This window comes from Carlito syrichta, unplaced genomic scaffold (genome assembly GCF_000164805.1).
Source record: "Carlito syrichta isolate Samal-C Ts95f unplaced genomic scaffold, Tarsius_syrichta-2.0.1 Scaffold268229, whole genome shotgun sequence".
Taxonomy (NCBI): domain Eukaryota; kingdom Metazoa; phylum Chordata; class Mammalia; order Primates; family Tarsiidae; genus Carlito; species Carlito syrichta.
The window spans coordinates 155,258-173,849 of NW_007212325.1; the positions used below are offsets into that span (position 1 = coordinate 155,258).

Genomic DNA, 18,592 nt, shown 5'->3' on the forward strand with positions numbered 1-18,592 from the left:
CCATATGTAAATATTTTATGACTCTGGTTTATCTCTCCTCAAAGCTGTAGTGACCTGAATAGAAAAGTCTAGAAGGCTGTGTTTTGCTTTCTGTTTTCTGGCTTAATTTGTCACATGCCTTGCAAGAAGCTTTTTATTTTCCAAGCCCCAAATTCTCTGTAGAAAGGTATCTACCGAAAGGGCTCTAACAGGTGTCAGTGATCAGACTATTAAACTGACTTCTATGTGAAAGGCATTCTGTAATTTTAGCATATTTAATTAATAAAAGAAAAATCTAGGCTTGAGTCTAGCAGACTGGATGAATAATGATGTTATAAGAAGTGTATATATATATTTTTTGTTTGTTTGTTTTTTGAATTGGAGTTTCACTCCGTCGCCCAGAATGGAGTACAGTGGCATGCTTCCGGCCGCCGCAGCCTCAACCTGCTGTGCTCTAGCAATCCTTCTGCCTCAGCCTTCCAAGTAGCCAGAACTACAGGCGCATGCTACCATGTCTGGCTAATTTTTGATTTATTGTGGAGATAAGGTCTCACTAAGTTGCCCGGGTAGGTCTCGAATCCGCGGACTCAGGCAGTCCACTCACCTTGGCCTCCCAAAAGCGCTGGGATTACAGGCTGAGCCATCGAGCCCGGCCGGAAGTGGATATTTTAAGGGCTTCTGTGAGGGCATAACTCTTAGAGACAGCATCATACTCACTTTTGTTTGCTTCTTGCTAAATAATAGGACTTTGCAGATAATCTATCTTGAACTCTAGTCGTGAGGTTTATAAAAAGACTTCAAGCCCTCAGACCACAGCAGGGAGAATAGTTAAAAAGGATAATCCAGCAGATACTTGATTGTTTGTTTGTTTAGAATACAAATATGTGGTTCCTGTTAAGTGTACATGGGAGCCATCTTGTTCTGTGAAATTCAGGGAATCAAAAATGTCCTCATTCTTTTAATGGTTCAGGAGTATACAAGGCAGACATGCCTCTGAGGTGCTGGTTCGTCTGTATTTTTAGGACCTAATGGTACAATAATAGTCTGTAGTATCTTGGATAAGGATTGAGGAAAGTCTAGTTTTATTTTGAATTAACTTTTGAGCCATGTGACAGGGACAGTGTTTGTCTCTCAAGGTACACAAGCTTAACTCCTGAAAGGTGGAGATGCCAAGTGACTGTATTCTGTGTTCCCATTTGAAAGGGAAGGGAGAACACTACCTTCTGGTTTATACTATCCTAGTTTGAGGTGGGATTAGTTCACAGTAATGAACTGTATTGATAGCCTGTTCACAAACCCCATGTCCATGCCCCAGGATGGTACCTTCTGGGAAGAGTGAGATGTTATTGGAACACAGAGGCGCATGTGCACACGCTCCATGCTGAACAATAGGAAGCATTATAAGTTCACACTCAACCAGTTCAGATGAACTGCTGTCCATAACTACCAACCAGTTGCAGCCACAGCAGTTTGTGTGTGTTAGATGCCTGCTTTGGAGTATATTGAAATTAGTTCAAGCCAGCCTGCTTCTTGATTCTGAGAATGAGAGATCTTTTTTTCCTTTCTTAAAGCAAATGAAATAGAAGACATGAAACAGAAGGATGCTGTGTCAAAATAATTTGTGGATTTTCTAACTCATCCACAAAAATGCCTAAGACTAGGACATTTGATGAGTTTATGGATTATTATTATGGATTATTACTTTCATCTGCATCATTATGCATTATGCAGGTATTTAAAGAAATGACCAACCAGGCCGGGCTCAGTGGCTCAGCCTATAATTCCAGCACTTTGGGAGGCCGAGGCAAGTGGATTGCCGGAGCCTGTGGGTTCCAGACCCACCTGAGCAACTTGGGGAGACCTCATCTCTACAGTAAATCAAGAAAATTAGCCGGGTGTGGTAGCGCATGCCTGTAGTTCCGGCTACTTGGAAGGCTAAGGCGGAAGGATCACCGGAGCCCAGGGTGGTCTCCGGGAGCTGCAGTAGCCGGGAGCGTGACACTGAACTCCAGTCTGGGCGACAGAGTGAGAGTCCAACTCAAAAATAAATAAATAAATAAAAATAATAAAGAAATGACCAGTGAAATCCTTGCTGCTGTATTGCAGAGCTGTTCCATCTTATCACACTCTAGTTTGTTGCTAAGTTAGTAAGATATTCAGTGATTTCCACAGATGTGGAGTCCACCATGCAGCCCAGTAATGCCGTCTCTTAACAAAATTATATCATTACTTATCATGGTGGAAGAAAAGATCCCACCCAGAACTTTGTGTTTCAGAAATTAAAGGGATAACTAAATTCAGCCCATAATAAGAAGTGATAGTACTCTCACCAGCAGGTTTGGAAGAATAAAAAATTCATCTCCCGGTAGGTCTTTGAAGTCAGACTGTGGCAGGTAAGACCCATAGGCTACTTCAAACATTTGAGAAAGCTGATGTCCATGAGGATGTATTTGAATAAAGCAGCCCACTGTCTTTAGTTTTGGATGCTGCAGAATTGCCTGGTCAGAGGGAAGTGCAAGATGAATGCTGATCTTAGTCGTGATGAACTAGTATTGGTTGCAGTAATTTCTACAAGGTTTTTGTTTTTTTTTTTTTAACTATTTACTAAGGTTAATGATACCACCAAGAACTGTTGAAAAGTAGACAAGTAATTCAATTGCTGATTGCTGAAAATTATGAAATACATATTGAAGGAACTGGATCATGTTAGTGTTATTTACAAAGTGAAGTATTTATTTCCCCTCAAAATTCAACAACAGCCACAGATAACTTAATTCCCATGAGTTTGCAAGCCCTACCATTTCCAAGACTAGGTCTGTTTTACCCTTGTCAATTTCAGGGAATTTATGAATAGGACCCAAGAACTTATCACTGAACACCTCGTGATCCCCATGTGTCCCACCGATCCTTATTGAGGATGACTGGCCACCAGAATTGTCCATGGCTTAAAGTGTGATGTCATGATAATTATTAAATGCCAGTTCTCTTGAATAACTAATGGAGGAATATCATTTAGGACATTGTCCTGTACATAGTAAGTACACTGTATTTTTTAATCTCCAATTTATCAGACAACTTATAAGACAAATAAAATGTGTATTCTAGATGTTGTTCTCTTTCATCTCATTTATATCCTTTTGCCTAAAATCAGCTAATAGAGGATAATTGAAAGGATGGAATGGATTTGGGGCTCTAAAATTGAAATCAAGTCGTGTCCATCATTCAGACTCCAGATTATACCAATATTCCATCTCAGATAACTAAATTCATCTTAGGTGAAAGGAAGAAATATTTTTCTTCTGGCCACTTCAAACTTTTTAAGTGTTATTTTTGTTGGCCAGGCTGGTCTCAAACTACTGGTTTCAAGCGGTCCTCCCACCCTAGCCTCCCAAAGTGCTAGCATTACAGATGTGAGTCACTATAACTTTTGAAAAATTGAATTTCTGACTATTTCTATGCCTATTTGTATTATACATAGAGAACATAGTATGTTGGCCAGGCTTGGTGGCTCATCCTGTAATCTCAGCACTTCGGGAGGCTGAGACGAGTGGATTGCCTGAGCCCGCGGGTTCGAGACCAGCCCAGGCAACTTGGTGAGACCTTGTCTTTACAATAAATTAAAAAATTAGCTGGACGTGGTAGCGTGCACCTGCAGTTCCAACTACTTGGAAGACTGAGGCAGAAGGATTGCCGGAGCCCAACAGGTTGACACTAGGGTGGCTGTGAGTGTGCCACTGCACTCCAGCCTGGACGACAGTGAGACTCCAATTCAAAAAAAAAGAAAAAGGGGGAGAACATAGTGTGTAAAAGGAAATGAATCATTTGTTTATCAGAATATTAATAGTTGTAGTTCAGAGTCAGTGTTTTTGTTCTTTTTGAGCGGCATACTGTAATCTAGAAAGGAGTTAACCCAGGGAAGGTTTAGTCTTAATAAAGGATCAGTGTGGGAATCCTTTTCATCTCATGGTTTTCCTCTGCCTTCCTAACACAACAGTGGTGGAGTGTAATTTATATGATTGACTCTGATGAATGATTTTGATTTGGTGGTTTGTTTCGGTCTGATCAGAAAGAATTGAGGAAATAAAACTGCAAGTAATCATTTATCTAAAAATTTGTCTGCTAAATACACTTGCCCTTTAAGTCTTAGACCATGCCTGCATTAAGTACTAAGGAACGCAGTGCATCCTACACTTAAGTCTAGAGTGGAGACAGAATAAACCACCTTCCGTTGTTGACTCTGATACTTATTGGCTTTTTGAGCAAGGTTTCCTGAATGTTTCTTTACTCATATTGTCCATGGAATAGGAGTCAGCAGGCTCTAACCTGTGGGCCAAATCCAACCCACCACCTGTTTTTGTGAATAAAGTTATTGATGCTATTTTGTTTATGTCTGTGGCTGCTTTAGAACTATAACAGCTGAGGTTAGTAGTTGGGGGAGAAAAACATATGATCTGTGAAGCCTAAAATATTTACAATCTGGCAGTTAACAGAAAAGGTCTGCCTAATCCTGATCTAGACTAATTGGATACAACTACATGATTACAGATAACTTTTAAAGATCCAGTTAACTATTTCTCTGAGCTTGGAGTGATTAGCCTCACATTTATTTATTTTTTCAACAAATATGTATTGAGTGAATACTATGTGCCTTGCTCAAGAGATGTAATATAGTAGGGAACAAAAGAGACAAAATTCTTTATTGTCATGGAACTTACATTCTAGTCAGATGAAAGAAACAATAAACACAGTATAATAAATCAGGTGTGTAATACTGAGTTTGCCTATAAGAAACGTAGAATTTGGCACTTGTTAGCACTAATTGGCCTACCATTTTATTCTATAAAGAATACTAAAATATATGTGTCTCAGTTCACCTACTGTACATTACGTTACTGGATTTGTACTAATTTACCAAAAATATACAGTCAGTTATTTCCCAATTCTGTTATATAATAAAGTCCCGGTGTTTTGTTACAAAAAATGTTAGTTTTGTGATTTTCTTGATCCAGTTCTTTAAAAACTTTTTTTTTTTAGTTGGAGTCTCACTCTGTCACCCAGACTGGAGTGCAGTGGCATGCTCCCAGCCACCGCAGCCTCTTCCTGCTGGGCTCAGCGATCCTTCCACCTCAGCCTTCCAAGTAGCTGGAACTACAGGCATGCTCTACCACGCCCTGCTGATTTTTACTGTAGAGACGAGGTCTCGCCAAGTTGCCCGGGTGGGTCTCGAACCTGTGGGCTCAGGCAATCCTCTCGCCTCGGCCTCCCAAAGTGCTGGGAGTACAGGCTGAACCACCGAGCCTGGCCTAAAAAACTTTTTAATTAAAAAATTCATCTCAACTGGGCTCAGCCTGTGATTCCCACGCTTTGGGAGGCCGAGGTGAGTGGATTGCCTGAGACCACAGGTTCGAGACCCACCTGGGCAACTTGGTGAGCCCTCATTTCTACAATAAATCAAAAAATTAGCTGGGCGTGGTAGCACGTGCCTGTAGTTCCAGCTACTTGGAAGGCTGAGGTGGAAGGATTGCGGAGCCCAGCAGGTCGAGGTTGTGGTGGCCAGGGGCGGCCACTGCACTCCAGTCTGGGCGACAGAGTGAGACTCCAACTCAAAAAAAAAATAAAATTCATCTCAGAACTTCTCCTTGTGTAAAATTCTAAAGAAAATATTAGCAAACAGAATCCAACGTTACATTAAGAAAATAATGCACCATGACTAAGTGGCATTTATTCCAGTAATGCAAAATTGTTCAATATTAATTAATTTATTAAGTATCATAAAATACAACTAAAGGGGAGAAAGCGTCTTTAACAAAATTCAACACTCAATCATGATAAAAAACACTCAAGGAAATAACAATTGAGGGATGCTTTCTCAATATGGTAAAATGTATATACCTTGGTTTCAGTTATGTAATAGGAAAACTCTAGAGGCATTTCCCAAGATCACAAATGGGGCAAGGATAACCACTCTCTCCACTACTATTCAAGTGTGCTAGAGGTATTAACCAATGCAGTTAGATAAGATACTCAATTAAAGGCATCAGAATGGGTGTAGAAGAAATAAAACTGTCTCTGTTTACAAATGGTATACTACTATGCCTGGAAACCCCAGAGAATCATTGACAAATTAACAGTGAAAGAATTCAGTGCAGTAGCAGGACATAAAATAAACTTACAAAAAGCAATAGCCTTTCTATACACAAACAATAAACAGTTAGAAGACATAATGGTAGAGAAAATCCCATTTACAATATAGCAACAAGGAAGATTAAATGCTTAAGAATAAATTTAACATAAAATGTGCAAAGCCTGTAGGTACCTAAAAGACACTAAAGAATTTTTTAAGAAATACAAGATAACTTCTGTTTTTGGATAGGATGTTCTCAGTAGTCATCAGTTCTTCTTAAGTTAATTTGATTTTAATACAATTCCAGTAAAAATACCAGTAATCTATTTTATGTAGTTAGACAAGTTGACAATAAACTTCATATAGGAAAACAAATGTGCAAGAAAACCCTAGAAAACACTGAGAAAGAAAAATGGTGGGCAGCACAAGGAACTAGCCTTACTGGGTGTTAAAACATGACATAAGAACATTATAATTAAAAATAATGTATGAGCCGGGCTCGGTGGCTCAGCCTGTAATCCCACACCTTTGGGAGGCTGAGGTGAGTGGATTGCCTGAGCCCACAGGTTCGAGCCCCGCCTGGGCAGCGAGACCTCATCTCTACAATAAATCAAAAAATCAGCCGGGCGTGGTAGCACATGCCTGTAATTCTGGCTACTTGGAAGGCTGAGGCGGAAGGATCGCCAGAACCCAGCAAGTTGAGGCTGCGGTGACCGGAAGCGGCCACTGCACTCCAGTCTGGGTGACAGAGTGAGACTCCAACTCACCAAAAAAAAAAAAAATAGTGTATGCTGGCACATGAATAGACACATAGACCAGTGGCATAGAGTAGGAAGTCCAGAATTAGACCAATATATATGAAAATTTAATTTAGACCAATATATATGAAAATTTAATTAACAACAAAGGTATTTCAAATCACTGGGCTAAGAATGGATTTTTTTTAATGGTGTTGGAACAATAGGGGAGCCCTTTATAAAAATATAAAATTGGACACTTGCTTCACATCATACTCAAGAATAAACTCCAAAAAGATAAAAATGAAACCATGCTTGGTCTTGAAGAAAACTAGGGTGAATTCCTCTTGATATAAGGAATAGCTTCCTAGCTGTGATTCAAAATCCAGAGACAGTAAATGATTGGTAAATTTGACTACATTTTTAAAAAATCTGCTACAAAAGACACCATAACCAAAAGATGACTGGAAGCAGCATAATCTTTTAGGGATTGGATGTCTGGGAAGGATTTTAGTTCTCCATTGCTGATGAAGCTGAGCTTGGCTGGGTAGGTTGGATTTTAACGTACAAAATAAAATAAACATCCACAAGTTTCTTAGTTTACTGTTGGTGTGTAATAAATTACCACAAACTTAGCAGGTTAAAATAAGGCACATTTATTATCTTAGTTCCTGTAGCCAAGAGCTCAACTCTTTCTTCTACTCAAGGTTTCACAAGGTGCAAAGTGTTGAGTTACCTGCAGTCTCACTGGAGGATCATCTAGAGAAGAATATGCTTCCATTTTCTTCCAGACTGTGGCAGACTGACTTCCTTGTGGTTGTAGAAGTGAGACCCCTGGGTTCCGGAGGCCTCCTGTTTTTGCCTTGTGGTTCAGTTCACATCATAGAAACCTACTTCCTAGAAACCCTGGGTCCTCTTAAAGTTAGACCCAGAAAGGATCATCTCCCTTTTGATTATTTCAGTCAGCTGATGAGGGAGTTCAATTACATCTGCAAAATCCCTTCACCCTTGCCATATAGCATAACATAATTACAGGAGTGATAGCCATCACTTTGTGGCATGTTTTTTGGTTAGAAGCCAAATCACAACTTCTGCCCTCAGTTAAAAGGAGGGGTTACAGAGGTGTTACTCATTGGAGGTCATCTGGAATGAGTACATATGGGTAGAAACAGTCTAATAAATAGATAAGCAAATGAGGAAGACGATAACTTGTCCTCAAAACAGAATTCCAGTTAATAATTGTGGAAGAAGGGGAAGTAGAGCATCACTATTAGCTAGCACCACTATAGTAAATGTCGTAGACAGGATTTTCTAATGGATGCTGAAATCAGTGGATACAAGATTGAGAAGAGACAGGAATTTGCATAGTCTCAGATATCTTACCCTGAGATACGTGGAGGAATTTGATAGACACCAACTTGAGCAAGCAATCAGGATAAACCACTAGAAAGGAGACATATCAACATCTGAGTCCCTTGACAGAGTGAACTGAGAAAGGCATGACATCTTTGTGGCATACTTCCCAAAATGCATAACCTTATTTCAATAATTAAAAAAAAAAAATCAGACCAAATCAAATTTGGGAACATTCTACAAAATAACTGATCAGCATTCTTCAAAAATGCCAAAGTCCTAAAATATAAGGAAAGACTGAGGGGCTTACAGATTTGGGGAGACTAAAGAGAAGTAACTAAATGCAACGTAGGATGGTCCTAGAGAAAAGACATTAAGTGGAAAAATTGGTGAAATTCAAATAAGATCTTTAGTTATGTTCCTCTTCTAGTTAATTATGATCAATAAGGTGTTGACATTAGGGGGATGGACTGAGGGATATAAGGGAACTCCTTGCAACTTTTATCTAAGATTAAAATTAACAAAAAATAGAAGTTTTGGTCGGGCCTAGTGGCTCACACCTACAGTCCCAGCACTTTGAGAGGCAGAGGTGGGAGGATTGCTTGTACCCAGGAGTTTGAGACCAGCCTGGGCAACATAGCAAGACCTCATCTCTACAAAAAAATTTTTTTAAATCAATCAGGCCTGGTGGTGTGTTCCTGTAGTCCCAGTTACTCAGGAAGGGTTACTCAGGAAGCTAAGGTGGAAGGATTGCTTGAACCAGGAGGTAAGGCTGCTGTGAGTCATAATCGTGTCACTGCACGCCAACCTGGACAATAAATAGAAAAATAAAAATAGAAGGTTTTTTCAGAAAATTATATTAGGCTGAGAATTTTAAGTTCACAAAAGTAGAAGTTCAGATAACTTGTTTCATTTTAGTTTACTGCACCAAAACTTTGCACATTACTGTTGCCATGGTCATTGGAGAATACATACTTGTAAACAGAGTGGTGGGATTTTTTTTCTGATTCACAGTATTTTATTTATTTACTTATTTATTTGAGTTGGAGTCTCACTCTGTCGCCCAGACTGAAATGCAGTGGCATGCTCCTGGCCACTACAGCCTCACCCTGCTGGGCTCCGGTGATCCTTTCACCTCAGCCTTCCGAGTAGCCAGAACTACAGGCGTGTGCTACCACACACAGCTAATTTTTTGATTTATTGTAGAGACAAGGTCTCGCCAAGTTGCCCGGGCGGGTCTCAAACCCGTGGCCTCAGACAATCCACTCGCCTTGGCCTCCCAAAGTGCTGGGATTACAGACTGAGCCACCGAGCCCAGCCTGCAGTATTTTAATTCACAGCATTTCCAGTTGTATTTTTTCCATTGTGCTTACATATAGACATAGACGAGGGAAGAACATGGGACTTTTCCTAGGAACTGTTTTAATGTTAAAGTGTCCTTATAAAGTTGGTTTGCCCGCTGTGCATGGCAGTAGTCTTTAAAAATTATTACCAAATATTGTTAGAAAGGTTAACTTAAGACTAACATGTCCTATAGAAATCCATGGTTTTGAAAGTGTTTACTTAATTCAGTTGATTCAGAGGGCTCTGAATTTTCCTTTTTATTTGTACCGTGGACACCTGTCTTCTGTATTTTCTGAGTCATCATCTGCTATGACTGTGCTTATATTCTGCTTATGTAAGATGAAGTTATTTCTTAGTAACTATAGTTAGTAAAGCTTAGTAACTATGACTTAGTTATGAAACTATGGGTAGAAAGATAGGATGTAAAGTAAAATGAAGAATTTAAAATGGTTTGAACAAATCTGTCTTTATCATGAAAAAGCTTTTGTTTATTTCTTTAACAGGATGAACTTAATACGTGAATTTTGTCATTGCTTTAAAAGGGACATCTGTCTTACAGTTGTATTAGACAACCAGTAGTGCTGCTTGGCTGTGGCAGTATTTTATGATTCATGGCATGGGTTTCTTACAGCCTTTTTTATTTCTACTTGAAATATTGTGTATAAGAGCAGTGCCTCGGGCATGTACTATCTAAGCCATGGTGCCCTGTGTTAACATAGAATTACTGTTTGTTTTTACTGTCATGAGTCTATGAATCTAGTCTGTCATGCAGAAGTGATCATTATAATGTAAGCACTTACTGTCTTGCTACAGCTGATTCTCCAGTGACATTTTAAAAAGTCAGTATTTGGCTGCAGAGTGCTTTAAATTTCTAAATGGACCATAGATCCAAGGCCTTGGGGTTATTTCATAGGAAACACATGACCCTCCCGTGAACACACAACTTTCGTAGAGTTGTAGCCAAGTTGGTGACCAGTATTTACCCTTGAAATTGGTTTTGGTCCAGAATGTTAAGTGTTTTTTACTTTACGTTTAATTATTTGGTACTAATATTAAGTAAATGCCCAAAACTAAATGACTGGTTAAACAAATTCTGTGCTGTTTGTCCAGGTCTTTTACCCTAGTGGTCATGGCAATAATATAAAAGCAAACTCTTAGTGTTTTCACAGCACATATTTCTCAGTATCTGTGAACTCAGGTCTTTGGTTTTCACTTTGAGAATGACAGTGGCAGTTTAAACACTCTTAAACACTCATTCGCTTATACGTTTTACATTCTTCTCTAACAGAAGTTTAAACTCCTGAAAACAATTTGAGAATTGTTTCATAGTAATATTTTACAACTATTTATAACTGTTACCTACACTGAAAATCATCTCCTTGCCCCTCTGGCTGTCACAGGTGCAACCGTTATTAAAGTTAGTAAGGAGTGGCAGTTCTGAGATTCTCTGGGACTGTACCCTACCCCTGCCTGGCCTGCCTAGCCAAGTGGCATAACAGACACCCCCATCTTACAGGAACACGAGGCAGTTGTTCATTGTAGAACACGAAACTTCATGCTGCATGTGCATCCTGACCTTTACCTGGGTGAATTGGTGGTGATCTTCAGGATGTTAATTTCCTTCTTTCCTCACTTGTGATTATTTTTAGCAATATGCATAACTACGAAGTAGTGTAGGTCCTATGGGGTCAAAGCAGTTAGCTTGATCTTGCATGATCACATGACTGCCATACTAGAGGACTGTGTAGCATTTTCTTTATACCATATATGTATGTATATATTTGTCTTTCCAATTTATTGAAGCACAGGGGGAGGGTAGAAGATAAAATAACGTAGTCCTTATGTCATGAGAGTTAGTACCTGGAGGATTGTGCTAAATTCAACTGCCTTTTTAATTCTATTATATTTTTAGCTTAGGAATGCATCTAAGCCTCTGAACCAGAAAGTGAGTTGAGATCGTCAACTACCTCTGACGATTTTAAGTTTCAAAATCCCATCTCCTGCCTTCACATGACTCTTTGTCTGTTTTTTTAATCAATATAAGTATCTTTTTCTTTAAGTCATGTTCTCAGACTATGATTTATCAAGTATTTGTTATGCTAAGAGAGGAAATGAAGGAGTATAGGCATGATTCCTGTCTTAAGGAGCTTACTTTTATACTTGGAAAAGACAAACTGAACAAACATTAAATAAATGGGAATTAAATAGATACTATTGCTGTATTTAGCAATAAAGATCAAAATAGATGCAGATTAATAGTCTCTTCTTTAGGAGTCATATACACTACATTTTATAGTAGTATGTTATATTTCTTAGTGGAGATCTTCTAAGTTTATGTTAAATATCTGATTGTCTAACAATGAAGATTCTTTAGAGATCTGTCGATATTACTTTATTGATTGGATATTAACAATGAGTAATTGTCGGCCACTCTGCATGTCTGCCCACCTGGCTTAGAATCAGGAGGATAAGTTTGGCTTCACAGTTGTGGATTTTGTTAAACTCATTCAAGACATATACCTCAAAGAGGTTTCAGCTACAGATTGATTCATCTATGAGTTTGGGAATTCATTCAGTAACAAACTGGACTTTCCTTAAAAAGATATTTTGCTAAATATGTTTGTTTCCTCTGTTTTACAGGGAAAAAAAGATGAAATATTATACTCTTAGAGCTATGTCTTTTTCTATATGGGGTCATACCTTTTGCAATCATAAAAATTAATTGTAACTGTGTCTTGGTTTTACGTGATTGCAGTATTAATGCAAAGGGTTCCCCTATCCCTGCCTTCCCTCCTGTGTTTTACAGGCAGTCAAATGCCTCCTCAGCCACCTGGGAGCCAGTCAGAATCCAGTTCCCATCCTGCCTTGAGCCAGTCACCAATGCCACAGGAAAGAGGTCAGTCTTCAATTCATATCTTATGTACTGTAATGCTTTCAGTATATAAAGATTCTATGAGCTTGCTTACCTATGTGTCTTCTTACCAATAATTTTTTTTAAAGGATATTATGTTTTCTTTTTTTTTTTTTTTTGAGTTGGAGTCTCACTCTGTCACCCAGATTGGAGTGCAGTGGCACACTCCTGGCCACCGCAGCCTCGACCTGCTGGGCTGCAGCAATCCTTCTGCTTCAACCTTTCAAGTAGCTGGAACTACAGGCACGCGCTACCACACCCGGTTCTTTTTTTTTTTTGATTTATTGTAGAGATGAGGTCTCGCCAAGTTACCCGGGCAGGTCTCGAACCCGCGGGCTCAGGCAATCTACTCACCTCAGCCTCCCAAAGCATGGGATTACAGGCTGAACCACTGAGCCCGGCTGGATATTATGTTTTCTTATCAGATGAAAGAAATAAACATGAACCCTAACAACAAATATGGAGAGGAGGGAGAATGCATTCTTACACATTGAGTGAATTTTTACCAAAGTGCTGTTCAAGGCCCAAAGAATGTATATGTCTGCATAGGACCAAAAACCTAGTTTATACACAACTATAATCTGATATTTGATCTGGCTATGTAAAAATAACCATGAATTATTCCATTTGAATTTCAGTCCTAACAGGTGTATGTTGTTGTTGTTGTTGTTGTTGTTGTTATTTTGACCAACTGCTTGTTCTATGATATTTAATAGTAAGATTTTAAACCCATAGCAAGACCTTGTCTTATTAAATTGCAAGGTCTTAGAACTGGAACATACCTAAAAGCTCATACAACTTAGTCACCTCAGGAAACTGAAGACCACAGAGGTTGTATGTGACTTCCTCATGCTCAGGAGAAGGTTAGTACCACAGCCAGAAAAAAGAATGTAGGCTTTTCTCCAAGTGTGTGAACAGAGGTTGTCCCACATCTGCCAACTCTTTGACCTTTAGCTCAGTTCTGCGTGTCATCTTTGCAATGTGTTTGTTACTGCCTGCCTTGGCCTTGGCCTTGGCCTGGACCTGTTTGCCGCTGTTCTCATTCTCCTTTGTAGGGTAAAGCTACTCTTGGTGGTGGCAGTTTTAGCCTAATTGGTGTGTTCCTGGTGTTGCAAGCTTGCCTACTACACCACTTGGCACTGGGGCAGGTCACTTCCCATCGCTGTGAGTCCAGGCTTGCCTAATCCACTGGCGTGCGAGGGAGGTCACTTTCTTCCACTCCCTCCTCTGTCTTACCGGGTCAGAGACCAAAACTTGCCAGCTTAGTAGCAGGTATTTAAAGGGCTCCTGACCCCTAATGTTTATAATTATCTGTGTATGAGTTGTAGAGATGATGATTTGCTTCTCATTAGAATCATGAGGTCTAAGTTATTTCACTTGCTAAACACTCAGCATAGTACTTAGAAAGCAATGCCAGTGAAAGGTGGATTAGTCTTATCTTCACATCATTTGTGTTGAAATGGATGTTTAGTAGAGATAAAATGAATTTTTCATTTTCTAATACCTTTATATATTTCACTTTTTTATTGTAATTTAGGGTATAGTTAATACTTTAATTCCCTTATCAAGATAATACAATATGTCTTAATAATGGAATAGTTAATGGTTTTCAAACTTTAGGGACATGAGAATCACTTGGAGGACAGATTTCTGATTCAGAAGATTTGGGGTGGGACACTTAATATTTGCGTTTTTGTCAAGTTCCCAGGTTAGCTGTTGCTAACGGCCTGAGGACCATACTTTGAGAACTGCTGCCTTATACCAAACTATAATAGGGCTTAGTAACTGTGTGAATGTGTGCACTGTGTCTCTAACTTTTCCCCTGTGACCTGCTGTAAATTGTTCTTTCATCCCATATCTTCTCTATAAATTGCTAGTTCTGTGTGAACTCCCCATATGGCACTGGGCATCTTGAAGGCATTACAGAAGTTCATGGGGAGTGGACTGGCACCAAACAAATGGGAATTCTCACTGAAATCCTTTTCTTTGGCCATGTGTTACACTGAGGTTGTATTGCTGGGTCAATGTGGAGAAAAAGGAAATTTTCTTGCACTGTGTGCCTACTCAGGGCAGGGCCAGAACAAAGATGAAGATGCTTGCTATTTTATTTAATCCTTACTCAATAACCCCGTAACATCGGTCTCACTGGTACAATTCTCATTTTGTAAGTGTTAAAGGATATGAGGTTCCTTATTTGGCAGTCCTACATACAGTTTTAACCTTTATCACTAAGAAGAAAAGAGAAACTCCCTCAGATCTTTGAACAGTGTTTCCCACATCCCCTTCCAACTGATAAGGGTTTAAGAAACCTGGAAATGTAGAAAACCAATTGTGAAGAACAGGATGACAGTGAGGAAACTTAGCTAAATTTAACTTAAACTAATACACTTTCAAGACAAAATCTAGTCACTGTGTGGAAATTACCATGTCAGTGATTGTTATTTTTTTTCTCTCCTATTGCCTTTATTATATATAGTGTCATTTTGGGAACTAATACTAGAGACATAACAATCTGGGTGGTTATCATGACCATGTCCTTCAAATAGTAAATACAAATTGTTTAGGTTGCGAATCTGACTTAGTTTGTATAAATGTGTTTTCTCAGCCTCTCTGAAGGACTGTGCTAGAGAGGTTATTATGTACATTCCTGCTGTGCTTTTTTGTTGGTTAGACAAACCCCTGAAAAGGAAAACTTTGTTACGTTAGATAATGCTTTGCCAATGCATGAATTACGATTCCTCTAAAACCACGTCACAAGAATCAAAAGAAACTGGCTTTATTAATTGTTAAAATTTAGGAAGAATTGTCAGCTTCTAATAACATTTGATCAAACAACATTTGATCAGGTGTTTAAATGGCAAATGACAGTCCTTTGACAACATTGGATTGGCAAATGACCGTCATGTTAATGCCCGAATGCAATAATAAAAACATTTGTTTGTCTCACCATCATTTGGTTTGTACCTACAGTGTACACAGTGTAAAGTAGATCTCAGAAAACTCTTGCTAGAAATTTTCCACATACTGAAAATTGAGCCATTAATTTCATTTACATCCTTCCAGTTGATATATATCCTTCTTATTTAGGAAAGTGCTGAAAGAAACAGGGAAAAAAATTAATTGATGAGTTAGCATCTTTTTAAGAAAATGTATTTCTCAGAAAACATGGAACTTAACATTGCTTCTCTAAACACTCAGTGCCAGAATAATGGAGTTGAGTAGTCCTTTTTACAACTATTTTGTTTTAATAAGTAAGATTAAGAAAGAATAGTAGGATTCCAGAGTATACACGTTGTCTTTCATGTACCCACAGGAGATGACATTTTCTTTCATGACTAAGGCTCTAGAGCACACTTGCACAGAGACAAGATGATGTAGAGCAGGCGATGACACCGCTGCTTCCATCAGAGGACAGTTTTTCAAGTCCTCCCCCAAGGCCCTCATGGGACATGGTGCTGCTGACCATACTTCCCTGGAGCCTTAGTCCCCCCAGGCTCAAGAAGCAGAGCCCTTGCTCTGGCCTCACTCCATTCTACTCAGTTTTTGTATCCCCATTCAGGAGGAGCAGACATTCACAAACTATGTGCTTTGTTTAAGAAAATGTTAAAAACCTCAGGCTCTGCTGGGATCTGAACCACCCTGGCAACTGCCAAGTCGGTGTGGTGCCCAGGTGCCCTGGCAGTAGGTCTCTGTGACACTGCCACCCCCACCCCAACCCCATCTCTGGATCAGTACCCTCTGATATTGAGTTTTGTCAAAGGACATCAGTCTCAAATCAATTTCCATACATTGTAGTTAGTTGGAAATAACTGTGAGCTTCTACAGTTTTATATCCTCTGTCTGTAAAAGGTATTTGTGCAAGTAAGTAGAGACATGGCATCATAGGTTGCAGAACGGAAAGAAATACTTTAGATTTTTCTGGACTCTTCATTTTCTTATGTAGTACTGCCTCCTCCACATTTTCATCTATTTTCCAGTATAAAACTTGGTTTAGTATTATGCTGCTCATTGAATGTCTTGCTCACTGAATAAAGAAAATTAACTCACATTCTTTGGTCTTAACTTCTTCATTACTCATACAAATTTAAAAGAAAAAAGGTCAAAGCTTCAGTTTAGTATTCTGTAGTAATACATTTGCCACTTTTTTTTTTAAACAAAATCTTCTCTCTGTAGATTTCATATAGCAACATAGGGAATTGCTATTAAATCACCTCACTAAAAAAAATAAAGCTTTATAAATTAGGCTACCAAAACATTGGAGGAACAGTTAAGATGACCCTAAACTACTGAGACAAATTTTACTAGAAGATTGTAGCTAACAAGTTTAGATTAGTTTTTTCCTTTTGTTTTTTTTTTAATTTTTTGGGTCAGAGTCTCATTCTGTCACCCAGGCTGAAGTACAGTGGCATGACAATGGCTCACCACATCCTCAACTGCCTATGCTCATGTGATCTTTCCACTTCAACCTCCCGAGTAGTTGGGATTACAGGAGCATGCCACCATACCTGGCTAATTTTTTTAAAGTTTTTTTGTAGAGACGAGATCTCACTGTGTTGCTCAGGCTTGTCTTGAACTTCTGGACTCAAGCAATCCTTCCATCTCGGCCTTCCAAAGTGTTGGGATTACAAGTATGGGCCACCATGACTGGCCTCATTTCTTAACCGTTAACATATTTATCTTAAAATTCCAAAAGAACAATAGGAAATGGCTGATGAATATGTTGCTGTCTTTTATCAATAGGGCTTGGAAGGAATGTGAAATAGTCATCTGAGTAGATAAATAAATAAAATATTTGTTAACATTAAAATGATCACATTTTTAACCCCTACAACACATTACGCTTAATGAAACTAACAATTGCCCTTCTAGTTTATTGGATTATCCATTAAGTGAAAACGTTGAAAGAAGTCTTATTTATTTGGACAGATGTAGAGAGGTCAGAATTAATTTTTTGAGAACCTTTTAATTGAATTCCCTTTTAATTTTCACAGTGGTATCTAGTTAAATATTCATGTTAATGCTGGTGGTTTTCTGAAGGTCTGAACTAGATCTGGATTCTCAAAATCAACATAGGTTATTTAACCCTTTTCATCTAGTGAGCCAACAGGGACTTTCTTAGTGTAATCCCTTAGTATTTGAATAATTAGAAGGTAGTAATGAGGATTTAATTAGTCCTTGAGATATGCTGAAACAGAACCCCTAAGAACTTCCCCTTTCGGACATAGATCGCGAGCAGAATTGATGCTGCTGCAAGACTGTGATGTGCAAGAAAATGTATTCTGTTGCTGGAGGCGATTCTTTGGCACCATTCTGTGACCGTCAGATCTGTACAGAAGGCATCCTGGGTGAAACCTTCCAGAATTATTGAATAAACCCCCCCACCTTCATTTTTGTCCACCTTTTGACCTTTTTTCCCCCTCTCTCCACTGTTTAAAAAGAGGAGTTACAGTGAAAGCATACAGGCTTACTGTGCCTGACTGAGAACTGGCTTTTGCTGTGTCAATGGTACCAAAATTAGCTGAGCTAGACGGGTCATGTGTTTCTATAGATGCAGGACTACTAAGAAAATAGATAGCAAAATTTTGCGTCTTCATGTTTATGATATTTTGACCAGCCACACATAGGGTTCTTGACAGCTTTTTGTTAATAGAATCGCAATTTCATCTTTGAATCTGATCTTTACAAAATGGTATTTCTTGGTAGGTACATTTTTATAAATACAAACAGTACCGTTATCCAGCAAAAGTGTGTAGCAGATGGAGTGTGATCAGGCATTGAAATGTTCTTTTTGTGAGCTCTCACAAGGTGAATCAGAATCTCTATACTTCAAAAGTATGAGATTTCAAACTTACACATTTTGTTTGGACTGACTAGTCTTCATTATTGAATATTTCATAATTGATTATGTCTTCATTATTTTTATATGTTTCTTCTGATATTAACCACAGATGTTAACTGCCTTGGCATAATTTTATTCCCACTAATTAGTGGTGTATTTTAGCTTCTTATCAAAGTCTGAACAGAATTTCTCATCACATTTCTAGTCACATTCTATTTGTTTAGGGCATATCTTTTGGCTTAGGGCAAATTTTTCTCTTACTTTTTAATGCTATGGGGGAAAGGGGCCTCTTAGAATAAACTCAG

General features: G+C 38.8%; 1 protein-coding gene across 3 annotated transcripts in view; it reads left to right on the forward strand.

Moving 5' to 3' along the window:
* ARID1B (AT-rich interaction domain 1B) overlaps positions 1 to 18,592 on the forward strand; it is a 257,068-nt gene that overhangs the window by 151,730 nt on the left and 86,746 nt on the right. For all 3 annotated transcript variants that reach the window (XM_021709630.1, XM_021709628.1, XM_021709629.1), the window contains exon 3: positions 12,344 to 12,433. In XM_021709630.1, the coding sequence (XP_021565305.1) occupies positions 12,352 to 12,433 (82 nt within the window). In that variant the 5' untranslated portion in view covers positions 12,344 to 12,351. The remainder of the gene's footprint in view (positions 1 to 12,343; positions 12,434 to 18,592) is intronic.